Genomic DNA, 17,561 nt, shown 5'->3' on the forward strand with positions numbered 1-17,561 from the left:
TTTAAGATTTTATTTATTTATTTGAGAGAGAGACAGTGAGAGAAAGCATGAGCAAGGAGAAGGTCAGAGAGAGAAGCAGACTCCCCGTGGAGCTGGGAGCCCGATGCGGGACTCGATCCCGGGACTCCAGGATCATGACCTGAGCTGAAGGCAGTCGTCCAACCAACTGAGCCACCCAGGCGTCCCAGTTTGCTGCTTTTTAAAGGTCTCTGTATATATATCTCTTGAGAGAGACTGACTTGTAGTTTTTCCTTCTAGTTCCATCCTTATCAAGTTTTGGTAAGAAGGTTATACTCGCGTCAGAAGAGATGAGTTTTAAAATGTTCTACTTTTTCTACACTCCAAAGAATGTTTAAGATTGCAGTTTTTTTAAAGTAGGCCCACACCAGCATGGGGCTTGAGCTCATGACCCTGAGATCAAGACCTGGGCTGAGATCAAGAGTCAGACTCTTAACTGGCTAAGCCACACAGTTGCCTCAAGATTGCAGTCTTTTCGTCCTTGAGCGTTTGCTAGAATACACCTGGAAAATCGTGTTGGTCTACATTGTCATTGTGGGAAGACTTTCAACTCGTTTTTCTTTAGTAATTTTAGGAATATTCAAAGTTTTCTATTTCTTTGTGTCAGTTATAGTAATGTGTATTTTTAAGGAATTTATCCATTTCATCTGATTTTTCAGATTTATTGTCATAAAGTTGTTCATGATACCCTTCTATTATCTTTTTAATCCCTGTGGCATCTGTGATTAGGTTCCACTTTCCATTCCTCAGGGGTTTTGTTTTGTTTTGTTTGCCTGTTTTGCTACTGGTCAGTCTCACCAGAGCTTGGTCAGTTGTATTACTCTTTTTAGAGAACCAACTATTTTGGCTCTGTTGAGTTTCTGTATTGCGTTTGCTTTCTATTTTATTAATGTCCAGTCTTTATTTTCCTTCCTTCTGCTTTCTTGAGTTTATTTTACTATTCCATTTTTAACTTCTTGAAATGAATGCTTAACTCCTTCATTTTCAGCTTTTCCTTTTTAGTAAACATTTCTTATAAGTTTCTCTCCAAGCACTACTTTAGTTATTATAAATTTTTATGGCTATTTTAAATTTCTTTACCTAAATTTCTTTTTTTTTTCAACCTCCCTCCCCTCCAGCAACGCTCAGTTTGTTTCCTATGATCAAGAGTCTCTCATGGTTTGTCTCCCTCTCTGATTTCATCTTGTTTTATTTTTCCCTCTCTTCTCCTATGATCCTCTGTTTCATTTCTTAAATTCCACATATGAGTGAGATCATATGATAATTGTCTTTTTCTGTTTGACTTATTTTGCTTAGGGCAATACCTTCTAGTTCCATCCATGTTGCAAATGGCAAGATTTCGTTGTTTTTTCTTTTTTTTTTTTTTTTAAAGATTTTATTTATTTGTCAGAGAGAGAGGAGAAAGAGAGAGAGAGATCACAAATAGACCAAGAGGCAGGCAGAGGCAGAGGGAGAAGCAGGTTCCCTGCCGAGCAAGGAGCCCGATGTGGGACTCTATCCCAGGACGCTGGGATCATGACCTGAGCCGAAGGCAGCTACTTAACCAACTGAGCCACCCAGGCGTCCAAGATTTCTTTTTTTGATGGCTGAGTAGTAGTCCATAGTATGTCTATACCTCATCTTCTTTATCTATTCTTCTGTTGATAGACATCTGGGCTCTTTCCATAGTTTGGCTATTGTGGACATTGCTATTATAAACATTGGGGTGCACATGCCCCTTTGAATCACTACATTGTATCTTTGGGGTAAATACCCAGCAGTGCTATTGCTGGGTCATAAGATAGCTCTATTTTCAACTTTTTGAGGAGCCTCCAAACTGTTTTCCAGAGTGGCTGCACCATCTTGAATTCCCACCAACAGTGTAGGAGGGTTCCCCTTTCTCCACATCCTCGCCAAGATCTGTCATTTCCTGACTTGTTAATTTTAGCCATTCTGACTGGTGTGAGGTGGTATCTCATTGGTTTTGATTTGTATCTTTATCTAAATTTTAAACGGATAATACTTTCCCATGATTCAAAACTTAGAAAATGTAGAAATTTTTGTACTAGGAAAACTCCCCCTCCCAGACTTAACCTCCCACCTCCTCAGTTCCCATAGTGCCCACCCCACTCCCCACAGGTCACCTTGCTCTTAGTGTTTTATGCACACTTCCAGCCTTTCTTTGTGGTTCACAAGCAGTTATGACTAGAGAATCTTATTTCTTTTTCTCTCTCTCTTTTTTTTTTCAAAGATTTTTTTATTTCTTCATGTAACAGAGAGAGAGATCACAAGTAGGCAGAGAGGCATGCAGAGAGAGAGGGGGGGAAGCAGGCTCCCTGCTGTGCAGAGAGCCCAATGTGGGTGGGGCTCCATTCCAGGACCCTGAGATCATGACCTGAGCCAAAGGCAGAGGATTAACCCACTGAGCCACCCAGGTGCCCTTTCTCTCTTTTTTTTTATACACAACATACAGTGTATTAAACACATGTTCTGCACCTTGTTTTTACATATCTTGACAATAATTCTTAGAGATCTTTCAATGGCCTCATATCTAGAGCTTTTTAAAAATTTTTACATCTGCATATTATACGGCTGGATGAATGTTCCATCATTTTGTCATTATTGCTATACTGAGTAAATAGTTTTCCACCCACTTTTTGTTGTTATTAACAGATTATTACATTATACATATATTCATGTGTAAAGATATCTTGAAAGCATAAGTGCTGGGTACAGATTAAATGTATTTAAGATTGTCCCTGTAAAACCTTTATTTTGGAAAGTTGGAAACATATAAAATCATAGATAATTGTACAATGACCCCCTGTGATCATCTAGTTTCAACAAATATGGCCAGTTTCATTTTATCTATCTTCTTGCCCACCTCACTTCACTACCTCCTCTACTCTCAAACTACTTGGAAGTAAATTACAGATATCATTTCATCCATAAATATTTCTGTATTTATCCCTATAAGGTTGAAGCTTTTTTAGGGGCCCCTGAGTGGCTCAGTCAGTTCAGTGTCCGACTCTTAGTTTCCGCTCAGTTCATGATATCTGCTTAGCATGGAGTCTGCTTGAGATTCTGTCTCTCCTTCTCCCTCTGCTTCAACCCCCTCTCACATGTTCATTCTCTCTCTCTCTCAAACAAATAAATCTTTAAAAAAAAACACTTTTAAAAACATAACTACAATACACTAAAGATTAACAGTAACTCCTTATTATTATCAAATATTCAGTATCTTCAGGTTTCCCTGATTTTCTTATATATCTCAAAATTACATAGATTATTTGATAGTTGTACCATTTGAGTCCTTTAAATTTGCTGAGACTTGTTGAATGGTCCAGTATATGTCAGTTTCTTTAAATGTTTCTTTGTGCTGGAGAAGAAGGTGTACTCTGTTGTTAGGTACAGTGTTTTTTGTATGTCTTTCAGGTCATGATTATTAATTGTGCTGTTCAGTCATTTGTATCTTTACTGATTTGTCTTCCGCTATAATTATTGATTTGTCTGTTATTCCTTATTCTTTAAATTTATTCATTATTATTCTGTCTATTATTGCTTTATGTATATTGGGGCAATGTATTAATTTCTTCAACAAATTGTTGTTTGTTTGTTTGTTTTTAAAGATTTTATTTATTTAACAGAGAGAGAAACAGCTGGAGAAGGAACACAGGCAGGAGGAGTGGGAGAGGGAGAAGCAGGCTTCCCTACGAGCAGGGAGCCCAATGTGGGACTCAATCCCAGGACTCTGGGTTCATGACCTGAGCCAAAGGCAGATGCTCAATGACTGAGCCATGCAGGCACCCTCAACAAATGTTTATTAAGGTCTTCTACATGCCAGGCACTGTTGTAGTTGCTAAGGAGTATTTTGGTGAACAAAAAAGGACAGAAATTCCTGCTCTAGTTGGGAGAGACAGACAATAAAGAAGATAAAGAATTACATACAATTTAAATTATCTTCTTCATAAGTTGAACTTTTAAAATTATGAATTGACCTTTTCTGTCTTAATTTTTTTGCTTATAGTCTCTTGTGTGGTAATAGAACCATATAATAGCTTTCATTGAGTTGTTTACTTTATTTTTTCATCCTTTTACTTTTAGCCTTTCTATATTCTTTTCTTTTAAGATTTTATTTATTTATTTGACAGAGATCGCAAGTAGGCAGAGAGGCAGGCAGAGAGAGAGAGGGGGAAGCAGGCTCCCCGACTAGCAGAGAGCCTGATGCGGGGCTCAATCCCAGGACCCTGGGATCGTGACCCAAGCCAAAGGCAGAGGCTTTAACCCACTGAGCCACCCAGGTGCTCCTTGCCTTTCTATATTCTTAGGTCTTAAATGTGTTCTAAACAGCATATAGTTGTGTTTTTAGAAAATTTTAACCATATATATATATATATATATATATATATTTGGATTTACATCTAACATTTTACTTTATGCTTTCTTTTGTTTTATCTGTTCTTTCTTTTTCTCTCCTTTCTTTTATTTTCTTTCATTTTGTCTTAATCATGCCATCTTTTCTTCCACTTGAGTAAGAAGTTAGTAGTATTTTTCTCAGTAAGAGTTTTTATAAAAATGTAAGTCACATGCCATACAATTCAGCATGTGATTTAGTGGTGTGCGGTATATTCAGAATTGTGCCATCATCACCACAGTTACCTTCAGATCATCTTCCTTACCCTAAAAGAAAGTCCCTACTCATTGGCAGTTACTCTCCATCAAACTGTCCCCATGACCACACCCCCCACTCCAGACCTCTAGACAATGTCTCATCTTTTTGTCTCTACAGATTTGCCTTTTCTAGACATTTCATGTGACTGGAACCATACAGTGTGTGACCTTTGTGTCTGGCTTCTTTCACTTACCGTGTGTTCGAGGATCATCTATGGGTAGCATCACCAGTACTTTCTCACGTGTTATTGCCAAGAACTGTTCCATGTTCTGTTCATCTAGTCATCATTGGTGGACATTTGGGTTATTTGCCTTTTTTAGTTAAAAGCAATGCTGCTTTTAACATTTGTGGACAAGATTTTGCGGGGACATAGCTTTTCATTTCTTTTGGTAGATACCAAGGAGTAGAGCTGCTGGATCATATGGAAAACTCTTGGAGAAACTGCCACACTTTTCCCAAAGCAGTAGCAACCATCTTACAGCCCCTTGAGTAGTATATGAGGATTTCTCTACATCCTCACCAACACTTGCTTTTATTTCTCTTTAAAATTATTTATTTATTTATTTTAAGATTTTATTCATTCATTTGACACAGAGAGAGCACAAGCAGGAGGAGCAGCAGGCAGAGGGAGAGGGAGAAGTAGGCTCGCTGCCGAGTAAGGAGCCCCATGCGGGGCTTGACCTCAGGACGCTGGGATCATGACCTGAGCCAAAGGCAGCCTCTTAACCGACTGAGCCCCCCAGACACCCCAATATTTGCTTTTCTCTTTTAAACTATAACTATGCTAGTGAGTGTGAAGTGGTAGTTCATTGTGGTTTTGATTTGCATTTCCCCCATGGTAAAAGACATGGTGCATCTTTTCATGTGCTTTATTAGCAAATTGTGTGTTTTCTTTGGAGAGTTGTCTACAGATCTTTTGTCTGTTTTTAAGCTGCATTATGTGTTTTTTTATTATTGAGTTGGAAGATTTCTTTGTATATTCTGGATACAAGTTTTATCAGATAAGTGATTTACAAATATTTTCTCCCATTCTTTGAGTTGTCATTTTACATTCTTTTTTTTTTTAAGATTTTATTTATTTATTTATTTATTTGACAGACAGATATCACAAGTAGGCAGAAAAGGAGGCAGAGAGAGAGGAGAAAGCAAGTTCCCCGCCGAGCAGAGAGCCTGACGCGGGACTCAATCCCGGGACCCTGGGATCATGACCCGAGCCAAAGGCAGAGGCTTTAACCCACTGAGCCACCCAGGCGCCCATCATTTCACATTCTTTTTTTTTTTTTTTTTAAAGGTTTTATTTTTATTTATTTGACAGACAGAGACCACAAGTAGGCAGAGAGGCAGGCAGAGAGAGAGGAGGAAGCAGGCTCCCCGCCAAGCAGAGAACCCGACGTGGGGCTCGATCCCAGGACCCCGGGATCATGACCCGAGCCGAAGGCAGAGGCTTTAACCCACTAAGCCACCCAGGCACCCCATCATTTCACATTCTTGATGATGTCCTTTGTAGCACAAAAGTTTTTAATTTTGATGAATTCCAGTTTACCTATTTTTTTTGTTGTTGTTGCTTGTGCCTTTGATGTCCTATCAAATAAACCATTAGCTAGCTCATCTAAGGCCATGAAGACTTGCACCTATATTTTCTCCTGAAAATGTTATAGCTTTATATTTAGGTCTTTGATCCATTTTGAGTTAATTTTATATATAGTAGGAGGTAGGGGGTCCATCTCCTTTTTTTTTTTTTTGCACATAAATATCCAGTTGACCCACCATCATTTGTTGAAAAGATGATTCCCATTGAATTATCTTGATTACCTTAAAAAAAAAGATGATGAAAGTAAAGGTAAATAAATTTCTGGACTCTAAATTCTATCTCATTGGTCTATGGATCTGTCTTTATGTTAGTACTAACACTGTCTGGATTATTGTAGTCTTTTTTTTTTCCCCCTTTGGATAGAAATCACAAGTAGGCAGAGAGGCAGGCAGAGAGAGAGGAGGAAGCAGGCTCTCCGCTGAGCAGAGTCTGATGCGAGGCTCAATCCCAGGACCCTGGGATCATGACCTGAGCCAAAGGCAGAGGCTTTAACCCACTGAGCCACCCAGGTGCCCCTGGATTATTGTAGTTTTGTAGCAAGTTTTAAAAATCAGTGTAAGTTCTCCAACTTTGTTCTTTTCCCAGATTATTTTGGCTATTTGGAGTCCCTTGAATTTTCATATGAATTTTAGGATTAGTTAGTTAATTTCCACAATGAAACCAGCTAGAATTTTGGTGGGGATTGCATTGAATATAAAGATCAGTTTGAGGGAAGATTGGTATCTTAATAATAAGTATTAATATTAAGAGGGGTTTGAACTCCTGACCCTGAGATTAAGACCTGAGTTAGCTAAAAAGTCAAATGCTGGGGCACCTGCATGGCTCAGGCAGTTCGGTGTCTGCCTTTGGCTCAGGTCATGATCCCAGGGTTCTGAGATTGAGCCCCACGTCAGGCTCCCTGCTCAGTGGGAGCCTGCTACTCCCTCTCCTCCCTGCTCTTGCTCTCTTCTTGCTATGTCTCTCTCTTAAATGGATTAATAAAATCTTAAAAAAAAAAAAGTCAGATGCTTGACTGACTGAGCCACCCAGATGCCCCTAGGATTTTCTGTATATAAAATCATCTGTAAATGGAGATAGTTTTATTTTTTTCTTTCCAATATTGATGCCTTTTGTTTCATTTTCTTGCCTTATTGGCCTGGTCAAAACCTCCAGCCCAATGCTGAATGGAAGTGGCACAAGCAGACACCCTTTTCTTATTCCCCCTCCTTTTTTTTTTTTTTTTTTTTTTTCTTTTTGAGAGAGAGAGAGAGAAAGAGCTCGAGCATGAGAGAGAGCTGGGAGTGGAAGGAAAGGGGGGAGGAAAGGGGTAGAGAGAGTCTCAAGCAGGCTCCACTCCCAGTTTGGAGCCAGTAGGGGCTTGATCTTGTGACCCCAAGATCATGACTTGAGCCGAAAAATCAAGAGTTAGACACTTAGCCAACTGAGCCACCCAGGTGCTCCATCGTTTCATTTCTGATCTTAGGGAGAAACCATTCAGTTTTTCACTATTAAGTATAATGTTAGCTATGGATTTTTCATAGATGGTTGATGAAATTCTCTTCTATTTTAAGTTTGTTGAATGTTTTAATCATGAAGAGTGTGTTGCATTTTATCAGGTGCTTTTTCTGCATTCATTGAGATGATCATGTGGGTTTTGTCATCTAATCTGTTGATAGGGTGTATTCATTACATTAATGGATTTTTTTTATGTTAGCCCAACTTTGCACTCTTGGGATAAATCCCATGTGGTCTGGTGTGTAACCCTTTTTATATGTTGCTAAATTTGATTAGTATCTTGTTGACCATTTGGGGTCTTCATTTATAAGAGATATTGGCTTACAATTTCCTTTTCTTGCGATATATCTGTGTAGATTTGGTATCAGGGTTATAATTGCGTAGATGTGGTATCACAGTTATAATACTGGCTTTGTAGTATGAGTTGGGGGAATATTCCCTCCTCTCCTTTTTTTCTGGAAGAGTTTGAGTAGGATTGGTATTTATTGTTTTTTAAATATTTGGTAGAATTCACCAGTAGACCCATCTGGCCCAGGCTTTTCTGTGTGGTTAGTTTCTGGATTACTAATTTAAACTCTTTACTTGTTATGCGCCTATTCATGTTGTCTATTTCTTCTTGAATCAGTTTTGGTAGTTGTGTCTTTCTAGAAATGGGTCCATTTCATCTAAGTTATCTGATTTGTTGGCATGTAGGTGTTCATAGTATTTCTTTACAATCCTTTTTTATTTCTGTAAAGTAAATAGTAGTATCCCCTCTTTCATTCCTGGTTATACTAATTTGAGTCTTCTCTTTTTTTCTTGGTAAGTCTAGCTGAAGTTTTGTCACTTACTGATCTTTTCAAAACAACTTTTAGTTTCATTGATTTTTCTCTGTTGTTTTTCTATTCTCTATTTCACTTACTTTTGTTCAAATCTGTGTAACTTCCTTCCCTCTGCTTGCTTCGGGTTTAGTTTGCTTTTCTTTTTCTAGTGATTTAAGGTAGAAGGTTAAGTTACTGATTTGAGGTCTGTTTTTCTTTCTTGTCTTTTTCAGGGAAAAATTTTAATCATTTATATATTTACATTTATATATTTATTTATATATATTTATATATACATTTATATATTTACACACACATATGTACATGAGTACACACAAAAAAGGAATATATATATATTTCAAATACATATAAATACAGTTGACCCTTGACCAACACAGACACAAGTCTGAACTGTGTGGGCATACTTATATTTACTTTCAATAAATATATTGGAAATTTTTTTTGGAGATTTATGACAATTTGAAAAAACTCCCAGATGAACCACGTAGCTCAGAAGGATTAAAAAAATTAAGTTAGGTATGTCATGAATGCATGAAATATATGTAGGTAGTAGTCTATTTTACCATTTCCTACCATAAAGTATACACAAATCTATTACAGAAGTTAAAATTTATCAAAATTTACGCACAAACTTGCAGACCATATATGGTATCATCCTCAGTATAGAGAGGTATAAACAAACAAGGATGCGGTATTAAATCATAACAGCATAAAACCATAGGACATACTGGACGACTGTAACGCTTTCGAAGCCACCTCCGTTGCTGTTGGGATGAGCTCAGGTGTTGCGGGTGTCTGCTCAAAACTCCGGGACGCTCATCATGTCTGCAGGAGCAGTGTGTCTCCAGTAAATTGTAGATCGCAGTAAAAAGTGAGCTCTTACGGCTCTTGCTCTTAGTAGTGAAGCTGGGGGGCGGGGTTGTCGGAAGTTCTGGGCAGATTTTTGACTGTGGAGAGGGAGGTCAGTGTCTCTAACCCCTCCGCATTGTTCAAGGGTCAACTGTATCGTATCTGTATCTCAAATGCATGCAAGGATATATACGCTGTATTTATATAGAGGAAGAATGGGAAACACAAACTGGCTGGTTATCCACAGGGAAGCTGCCTGAAATCAATACCTGTTTTTACCACTTACCAGTGGTCAGCCTGACCAAGTCCCTTATCCGAGTCAAACCTCGGTTTTTTGAGCCACAAACCTGAGATATTAATCCGTCCCTGCTAGGTTTTGTGATGATTAACAGAGCTGGTATCTGTAAAGTGTCGTCCGCACGGTGTAGGCACAGTGCCAGACACACAGTTCGTGCTCGGGAACAAGCGGCTGCTGCAAGAACAAAAACTCACGGGTAGCGGTCATTACTGTTTGTCCACCCTCTCTGTCCTGGCAGTTCCTCTGTGATGAGGGTGCTGGTATTTCTGGGGACTACATTGATCGTGTGGACGAGCCCTTGTCCTGCTCTTATGTGCTGACCATTCGGACACCTCGCTTGTGCCCCCACCCTCTGCTCCGGCCCCCACCCAGTGCCGCCCCCCAGGCCATTCTCTGTCACCCTGCTCTGCAGCCTGAGGAGTACATGGCCTACATTCAGAGGCAAGCTGGTGAGTACTGAGAAGGGCGAGATACGGGGAGGGACCAGCAGAAGATAAGGGATTGAGAGCCCAGAGGCGTGTGGCCTTGTCCTCCCCACACACTGTTTCTCAGTAGACTCCAAGCAATACGGGGATAAAGTCCTCGAGGAGCTGCAAGACCTGGAGCCGCACATGTGGAGCGAGGTCCAGCTGGGAGCAGGGCTCTCAAAGAGAGCAGGTAGGACCTTGTTAGCCGTGTTCCACGACACCTCTCTCTGGTCCTTCCCTTCCCCAGTCTTACTGTCCTGGACTGACTGTTGGGGGTGGGGAGGAAGTGGGTCCTGATTCCTTAGCAATAGTGAAGGAGAATGGACCCCATTCTGCTTGGTCCCTTCCATTTCTCTCTTCCTTCCCAATTCCTCCCTGTTGTCTGTATCCCAGGTGCCCACCCCACCAAGGACGAGAGTAAGGAATCAGATTTCTGGAAGATGCTTCATGAGCCAGAGGAGCAGACCCCTGGGGTGGAGGAGGCTCAGGCTGAGGTGAGAGCCAGCTTCCCGGCCATTGCTCTGATGAGGCTGGCCCTGGGCGAGCTGCAGTCATCACGAGATGACCTATACTGGTCTAGGGAGGCCAGGATCTACCCAGAACCACCACCTTAAGAGTGTGGTAGGCATAAACACGCTTGTGTACTTGACTCTGCCCTTTTCTCCTCATCGGGAGCAGGAACCCAACCTTGAGACAGCAGATCCAGCTCCTGCCCCTCCCCAAGGTGAGCGAACCGTCCCTGTCTCCTTTCCTGGTTTGCATGTATTCTGAGGTTGGAGGGGGTGGGGGTGGGGTGGAGGTAAACATTGGTTGGGGAGTTTGGGCTGCCAGGCCAGCATCGAATTCATTTTTACAGGAGGTAATACTGTTGGCAGACAGCAGTTCTGTTCTAGGGAGATAGCAGGACACAGTGGTTCCACAGCTTGCTGACTTTGTAATCCCGGGTGATTTCACTTAACCTCAATTTCCTCACCCCCAACAGTGGGTAATACCCCTACCTTACAGGGTGGTTGTGAGATTAAGTGAGAATGAGTCTGTAGTTCATAGCACAGTGCCTGGAACAGAGTCGACAATAGTTTATATTTGTGGAAAGAGGAGAACAGTATCCAGGGAAGAGGAGCCTGTGGCCTCAGAATCTCTTCTGTAGTCCTAAAAACTGGAGTCATTACCAGTGGGGCTCAGTGGTGCCCTCGCCAGCAGCTTGTTAGTGTTCCCTCTCTCACCTGTGGGTCCCCGTTAGGACAGTGCTCTCCGGGGGGTTACGTTGGCCCCAGCTCACTGACCAGACAGGTGGCTCCTGGAGGCTGGGACCGTGTCCTTCCATGGTCTCCTCCTCTCCTCTTCTTAGGAAGTCAAAATAGAATTTAGGACACAACTGGTTCACTCCTGCTCTTTCACTGCAGATTTTCAGAACAATGTGCAGGTCAAAGTCATCCGGAGTCCTGCGGACTTGATTCGATTGATAGAGGAGCTGAAAGGTGGTGCAAAAAAGGTATGCGCCCTGCTTAAGGGAGGGAGAAAGCCCACCTCGCCTCCCTGTAGGGAGCACTTAGCCAACCGCCCCTGACTGGGGCCTGTGGTAAGCCCAGCGGGGGTGACTCCCTTTCTTTCCCCCTCCCGAGACCCCCGCCAGTGCTCTCCGGCCACTGTGTTTCTGCTGAAACCGCAACTGTCCACCTCTTTCTTCTGGTCCCCATCCACCCAGGGGAGGCCAAACGGAGGCCCAGAGCAGCCTGCAGAGGATGCCGCTGAAGGCCCTCAGACGGAAGCAGAGGTGAAGGAAAGGAGTGACACAGACCATCAGAACGAGGTGGAGGAAGAGGAGGAAGAGGAGGAGGAGGAAGATGAAGATGAGGATGAACAGCAGTTACTGGGAGAGTTTGAGAAGGAACTGGAAGGGATACTGCTCCCGTCCGACCGCGAGCGGCTCCGGGCAGAGGTGAAGGCTGGCATGGAGCGGGAACTGGAGAGCATCATCCAGGAGGTGCGCGCGGCCCTCGCTCCCGTGTGCGCCGGCCCACTGCCCTGTGGGCCGAGGCCGGGTGGGCAGAGGGGCCCCAAGGGAGCACAGAGCAGCCTCCGGGAGGTTGTTTACTTAATGAAAGGGGGACAGTAGGGAAGGGGGACCCAAGAGAGGGCTGCAACTTAACTAGTGCTCTTCTGTAGAGCGTGGACCACTGACTTTCACCCCCCAGACCCTTGACTCTCCGTTCCTGCTTTGGGCATTCCAGACAGAGAAGGAGCTGGACCCAGACGGGTTGAAGAAGGAATCCGAGCGCGATCGGGCAATGCTGGCCCTGACATCCACTCTCAACAAACTCATCAAAAGGCTGGAGGAAAAACAGAGTCCAGAGCTGGCACAGAAGAAGCACAGGAAAAGGAGGGTTGTCCCCAAAAAGCCTACCCCCTCCCCCAAAACAGCAGGTAGGAGCTGTCAGACAGGGAGGGGCAGTCAAGCCCACTGTCTTTGGTCCCTCAGCTGGTGGACTCTGGAGGGCATCATGTTTTTTCCCTTCCAAGAAAGCGTACTCCCTTCCCTCTTTCTGGAACACTGTTTTCACACCTGCCTTCCCACGGCCTCCATCCCTTTGCCTCGTTACCTCCTATTCATTCATCTTCTTGGGAAGCAGCTTCTGGAGTGTATCTGTCTTGTTTTCTGGCTTGCTTCTGTGCACCCAGCGCCTAACACTTCCCTGGCGCATAGTGGGTGGTCAGGAGACAGTAAGGGAATGACTGCAAGCAGGCCTGTGTGCTGAAGACCACACAGGGGGGAAGGAGGCAGCTTACCAACACTGAGCCCCGTGTGCTGGGGGAGGCCCCAGCTGGTGGGGTGTGAACACGCAAGCCCAGCTATTCCCTAAACTGACTTCCTGGACAGACTTGCAGTTACTGCTTCTCGCACTCCCTGATCTCCCTTCCACAGGGTCATATGAGATCAAACATTCCAAATGGAATATTCTCTTTTTAAACCGTCCATCCCACTATCTCTATAAACACTGGAATGTCTTTCGAGTAGCAGCATGTGGAGTACCAAACCACAGTTTTCCAACCTGCTTCTTAAGAAACAAAACTTCTTTGTTGGCTTGGGTGGCCTGATTTTTGCTTCAGAAAACACAGTCATTTTTCCTGTGGGGGAGAGGCAGAGACTTCCCAGTCCGGGAGGGGAAAGGGAGGACGCCGCTGGTGGAGGAAGCTGTAGAGGCCTGAAGGGGAGGGCATTAATTTATTCTGAGCCCCCATTCCTCTATGTGTTTGTGATGGAAAACTGCCCAAATCAGTGGATGGCCGGGGGAGAGGTGACCACCACCGCCCCTAACCTGGAGTCATGGCTCTACTTTGTGTCTCCCTGTGTGTCTCCCCCTCTAAGAGGAGGATCCTGAGCACAGAGTCCGGGTCCGGGTCACCAAGCTCCGTCACGGAGGCCCCAATCAGGATCTGACTGTCCTCGAGATGAAACGGGAAAACCCACAGCTGAAACAAATCGAGGGGCTGGTGAAGGAGCTGCTGGAGAGGGAGGGGCTCACAGCGGAAGGTGGGCCCTGGGGCTGGCTGGCTTCAGAGCTGTTGGCAGGGCCTGCTGCCCGAGGTGGAGGGGCTGGGTGAAGGCGGACTGGAAACCTCGCTGGGGACCTGGGAGGCAGAGGGCCCTGCACAGAAGCGCCCATCTGTCCTTGCCCCTCACTACCCTCACGGCTCCTTTCCAGGGAAAATTGAAATAAAAATCGTGCGACCAGGGGCTGAAGGGACAGAGGAGGACGCACGTTGGCTAACTGACGAGGACACGAGAAACCTCAAGGAGATTTTCTTCAATATCTTGGTGAGAGGCAGCCTACTCCCCAGCCCTGGAGCTCCAAGCCTTCACCCCGCTCTAGAGCGGTGGAGTGGAGAGCATGGCCAGGGGCATCCTGGCCAGTCCCAGCCTCACCACCTTCTGAGCTGCGGGAATTTCTGGCAACTGGATGGATGTTCCCTTGCGAAGTGCGAAGTGCGGGTGCCAGGTCCCTGCCCTCCCCACACGGCCAGTCCCCAGATGCTCTAGCGAGCGCCATGCGCGCCCTTTCCTCACCACGCACCCTCCCCGCAGGTGCAGGGAGCAGAGGAGGCGCAGAAAGAGCGGCAACGGCAGAAGGAGCTGGAGAGCAATTACCGCCGCGTGTGGGGCTCTCGAGGCGGGGAGGGCACAGGGGACTTGGAGGAGTTTGACTTCTGAGACCACCTCTGCCATCAGCTGGCCAAGGAGTCCAGAGCCTGCCTAGACTGGCCCTGCCTCCTCCTCCCCTCACCTGCACCCGGGGCCCTGAAGGCCAAACAGCAGAGTAGAGCTGAGCTGTGGACCTGGCCTCCTGCTGCCTCCCTCCTGGGGGGTATAGAGAGGCCCTGGGGTGAGCACGCCACCCCCTGCCACCACTGCTGCTGCTCAGAGCCACCCAAGACCTCGCGGGCCTGTGGGGTTTACTCTCCCAGGCTTCTCCCCACAGCCCCTTACTTTCTCCCTGGCTCCCTGGTACCCGTCCCCTAACTTGTCGGTTCCTTTCCCCTCCCTCCCTGGAGAGTTGATGAGATCTTTTGAGTGAAGGAGGGTGGAGAGAGCAAGAAGAGTGGGGCAGTTCAGCAGGCCCCCCACACCCTGCCTGAGCTGCTCTTTGGGGCCACCGCCTTCCCTTGGATCGGCTGGGGATGCCGTACTCCTTTCCCTGCCCACACTGTTCCCTACAATCTGGGCTTCCGATTTGAGGTGACTTCGCCTCTGTTTCTGAGGAAATGGGAGAAAGTTGCCCACCACCTCTGACACGATTCCACTGAAAAGGGTGGGGTACAGAACCACCCACCATGTTCTTGAACAATCAGGTTTCTCAATAAAGAACTGGACCATCAATCCATCAATCTGTGTTTTCTTCTCAGGGGTGGGTGGAGCCGGGCCTCTAGTAGACCTGAGGCTTCGTGTTCTCCTCAGGGTGGGGTGCACACTCTCCCATCCCATTCTGTGCTCCACCCCCACCCCTGCCAGGTGGCACCAGTGGGGACTGGGACGCACAGGAAGAGACCAGGACAGAGAAACAAAGCCCGCTGACCTTCCAAGGACTGAAGCACTTGTAGTTCCGTTGTCCCTCCTTTCCCTCCTCTTTCTATTCCTTCTTTCCCCCTTCACATCCGGAAAGTGGGGTGCACAGCATGGAGTTACCCCATTTGAAAAGTAACTTTTCATGTGCTGCCCACCATAGCGTGCTGCGGCTTCTGTTGGCTGCCTGCACCCGTGCCCGCCTGCCACACGGCGTCATTTCACCAGGCCTAGTGCCTGCCTACTCCAGCTGTGACTGTGCCCAGGCCAGGAGGGTCTGGGTAGGTCTCTTCATCTCCTCCCTGTTGCCAAGTGCAGACACGGGGGCCCTCACCTCCCCCTTTTCTTGTCTTGCTGTCCATCTCTGAGAGGTACAGTTTTCCTGCTGAAGATGGCACCGACTCACAGGTAAGCTGGAGCCCACTGAACTCTTGGGTCTCCAGAAGTCAAAGTGAGATTCAATTGTTGTTGAAGAAAGTTGTCTGAGACCCTCCCTCTTTCTGAATGTCAGTGGGTGCTTATTTTGCATGTTATGCTTACATTATTTTATGGAGAACTGTAAATGGGAAGACTTGTGAAACACTGCTTCCTCAGGTCCATTTGGGGGTCTTGCAGGGAAGGAATGCTTCCCTAGTGCAAGATCTGAGACATGGCTCACGGGCAGCTGTAATTGGGGTGCTGGGTTCAAATCCTCTCTTTACTCGGCGGGGCTGTGAAAGAGTTATTTAACTTTTCAAGTGCTATTTCCTCTCGGGTAAGTTGTGGATAACATGCTGGTCTCCGATGGTGGTTTTGAGTACTGAGCGGAACCTACTGTGTGTTTCATGCTCTTAGCACAGCACCAGGCCCAAAGAAAGTGCTGGGTAAGTTCTCACGAACCAGCTTCTGAGTTCTGAAGACATTAGATGGTCCTTGGAGGCAAGAGTCTTAAAGGCATCTTGAAAGCTGATCTGAAGCTACAGTGGAATTTGATGAGGATAGACACGGAGTTCTGGAAACCTCATTAAGTGGAATAATCTTGTCCTTTCAATAGGAAATTCCTTTTTGCTTTCCTTTAGCTTTTAGTGAAACTCCCATGGAGAAAGTTGGTCTGTCCCAGCTGTGCTAAGGCAAACAAAAGGAGGGGAGCAGGGTGTGTGGCAACGGTTTGTGGCAAGAGTGGGGGTGAGGAAGGGCAGCAGGAATCCAGGTGAGGACACCCGAGGTGATCTGGGAAGGTGGCATGGATGTGAAAGGGCAGCAGCTCTCCTCAGCAACCCCCCCAGGAGTCTCCTCTTCTAGAGTCCTATTGTGCACAACCCGGAGAGCGTGGCGTTTTGTGATCCCACACACTCCACCCTTCACATTTCCCACAAAGCCCAAGAGGGAGCCAATGATAAAAAAAAAAAACAGCCAGTGGATTACTTAGTGTTGGGATTTGCGGTGGGGTTGCTGACACCCTCACCACCCTTCACTGGCTGGAAAGGAAAGGAACTCCCCACTGGCTTGTGGTTCCCTGTGGTAATTCTATGCTCTCCGGGGCCCTTGCTTCCTCCACAAACTCTCTCACACTCGAGCTTCTGAGAAAGATAGTGAGCTTTTGCCACCAAGAGGTAGCGTGGAGATGGATTATGGGAGTCCAGGGTCTCTGAGCTGAAAGAGGGAATAGCCAGGTGTTCCACCTGAGGTTAATTCCTTCTCTTCCCTTTTTTTTTTTTTAAGAGAGGGAGGGGGGGAGGGATAGCAGGAGGAGAGGGGAGAGAATCTCAAGCAGGCTCCATGCCCATCGAGGAGCCCGACACCGGCCTTAATCCCACCACCCAGAGATCCTGACTTGAGCTGAAATCAAGAGTCGGACACTCAATTGACTGAGCCACCCAGGCGTGTCACCCCCCCATCCCCCTTCCCCTTTCTTTTGATTTGCCCTCCCAGAATACACACCTCCCTCTGTACATGTCACTGCACCTCATCCCTGAGCTCACCTTTCCCTATGTCGGACTGCTGTGCTGGGTGGTCCCCATCCTAGAATCCTGGGTAATAAGGACCTCCACGTGACTGGGACCCGGGCCCACTTCTGCCACCATGCCTTGTTAGCTTGATGGCACACCAGCAGTTGTCTGTCGTTGTAGGGTGGGAGGTTCTGAGCCTCTACTGGAGGTTCTACCAGAAGACTCAGGGCCATTGAATGACATGTGGTGGCTGTGCCCAGCCTGCTTTGGCTGCTGGCCGGTGCCACTCCAGCCAGCCCCTCTATTGGAGCAAACACTTTCTGCTGCCCACGAGAGACAGCAGGATGGGCTTCATGCTGAACCAGGAAGCACTGCAGCTGTTGGG

At 46.0% G+C, this 17,561-nt stretch overlaps 1 protein-coding gene across 5 annotated transcripts in view; it reads left to right on the plus strand.

Annotated features, from left to right (window-relative positions):
* OS9 (OS9 endoplasmic reticulum lectin) overlaps window positions 1-15,069 on the plus strand; it is a 32,192-nt gene extending 17,123 nt beyond the window's left edge. Inside the window, exons 6-15 of one of the 5 annotated variants that reach the window (XM_032874592.1) lie at window positions 9,961-10,171; window positions 10,275-10,379; window positions 10,583-10,683; window positions 10,862-10,913; window positions 11,593-11,681; window positions 11,895-12,173; window positions 12,421-12,613; window positions 13,557-13,721; window positions 13,894-14,006; window positions 14,274-15,069. In XM_032874592.1, the coding sequence (XP_032730483.1) occupies window positions 9,961-10,171; window positions 10,275-10,379; window positions 10,583-10,683; window positions 10,862-10,913; window positions 11,593-11,681; window positions 11,895-12,173; window positions 12,421-12,613; window positions 13,557-13,721; window positions 13,894-14,006; window positions 14,274-14,399 (1,434 nt within the window). In that variant the 3' untranslated portion in view covers window positions 14,400-15,069. Of the gene's footprint in view, window positions 1-9,960; window positions 10,172-10,274; window positions 10,380-10,582; window positions 10,684-10,861; window positions 10,914-11,592; window positions 11,682-11,879; window positions 12,174-12,420; window positions 12,614-13,556; window positions 13,722-13,893; window positions 14,007-14,273 lie in introns of all 5 variants that reach the window. The other 4 variants (XM_032874591.1, XM_032874594.1, XM_032874593.1 and 1 more) reach the window with 4 other exon arrangements.
* The last annotated feature ends 2,492 nt before the right edge of the window (window positions 15,070-17,561 follow it).

The sequence above is a fragment of the Lontra canadensis genome, unplaced genomic scaffold (genome assembly GCF_010015895.1).
Source record: "Lontra canadensis isolate GAN:19392208 unplaced genomic scaffold, GSC_riverotter_1.0 scaffold53, whole genome shotgun sequence".
Classification (NCBI taxonomy): domain Eukaryota; kingdom Metazoa; phylum Chordata; class Mammalia; order Carnivora; family Mustelidae; genus Lontra; species Lontra canadensis.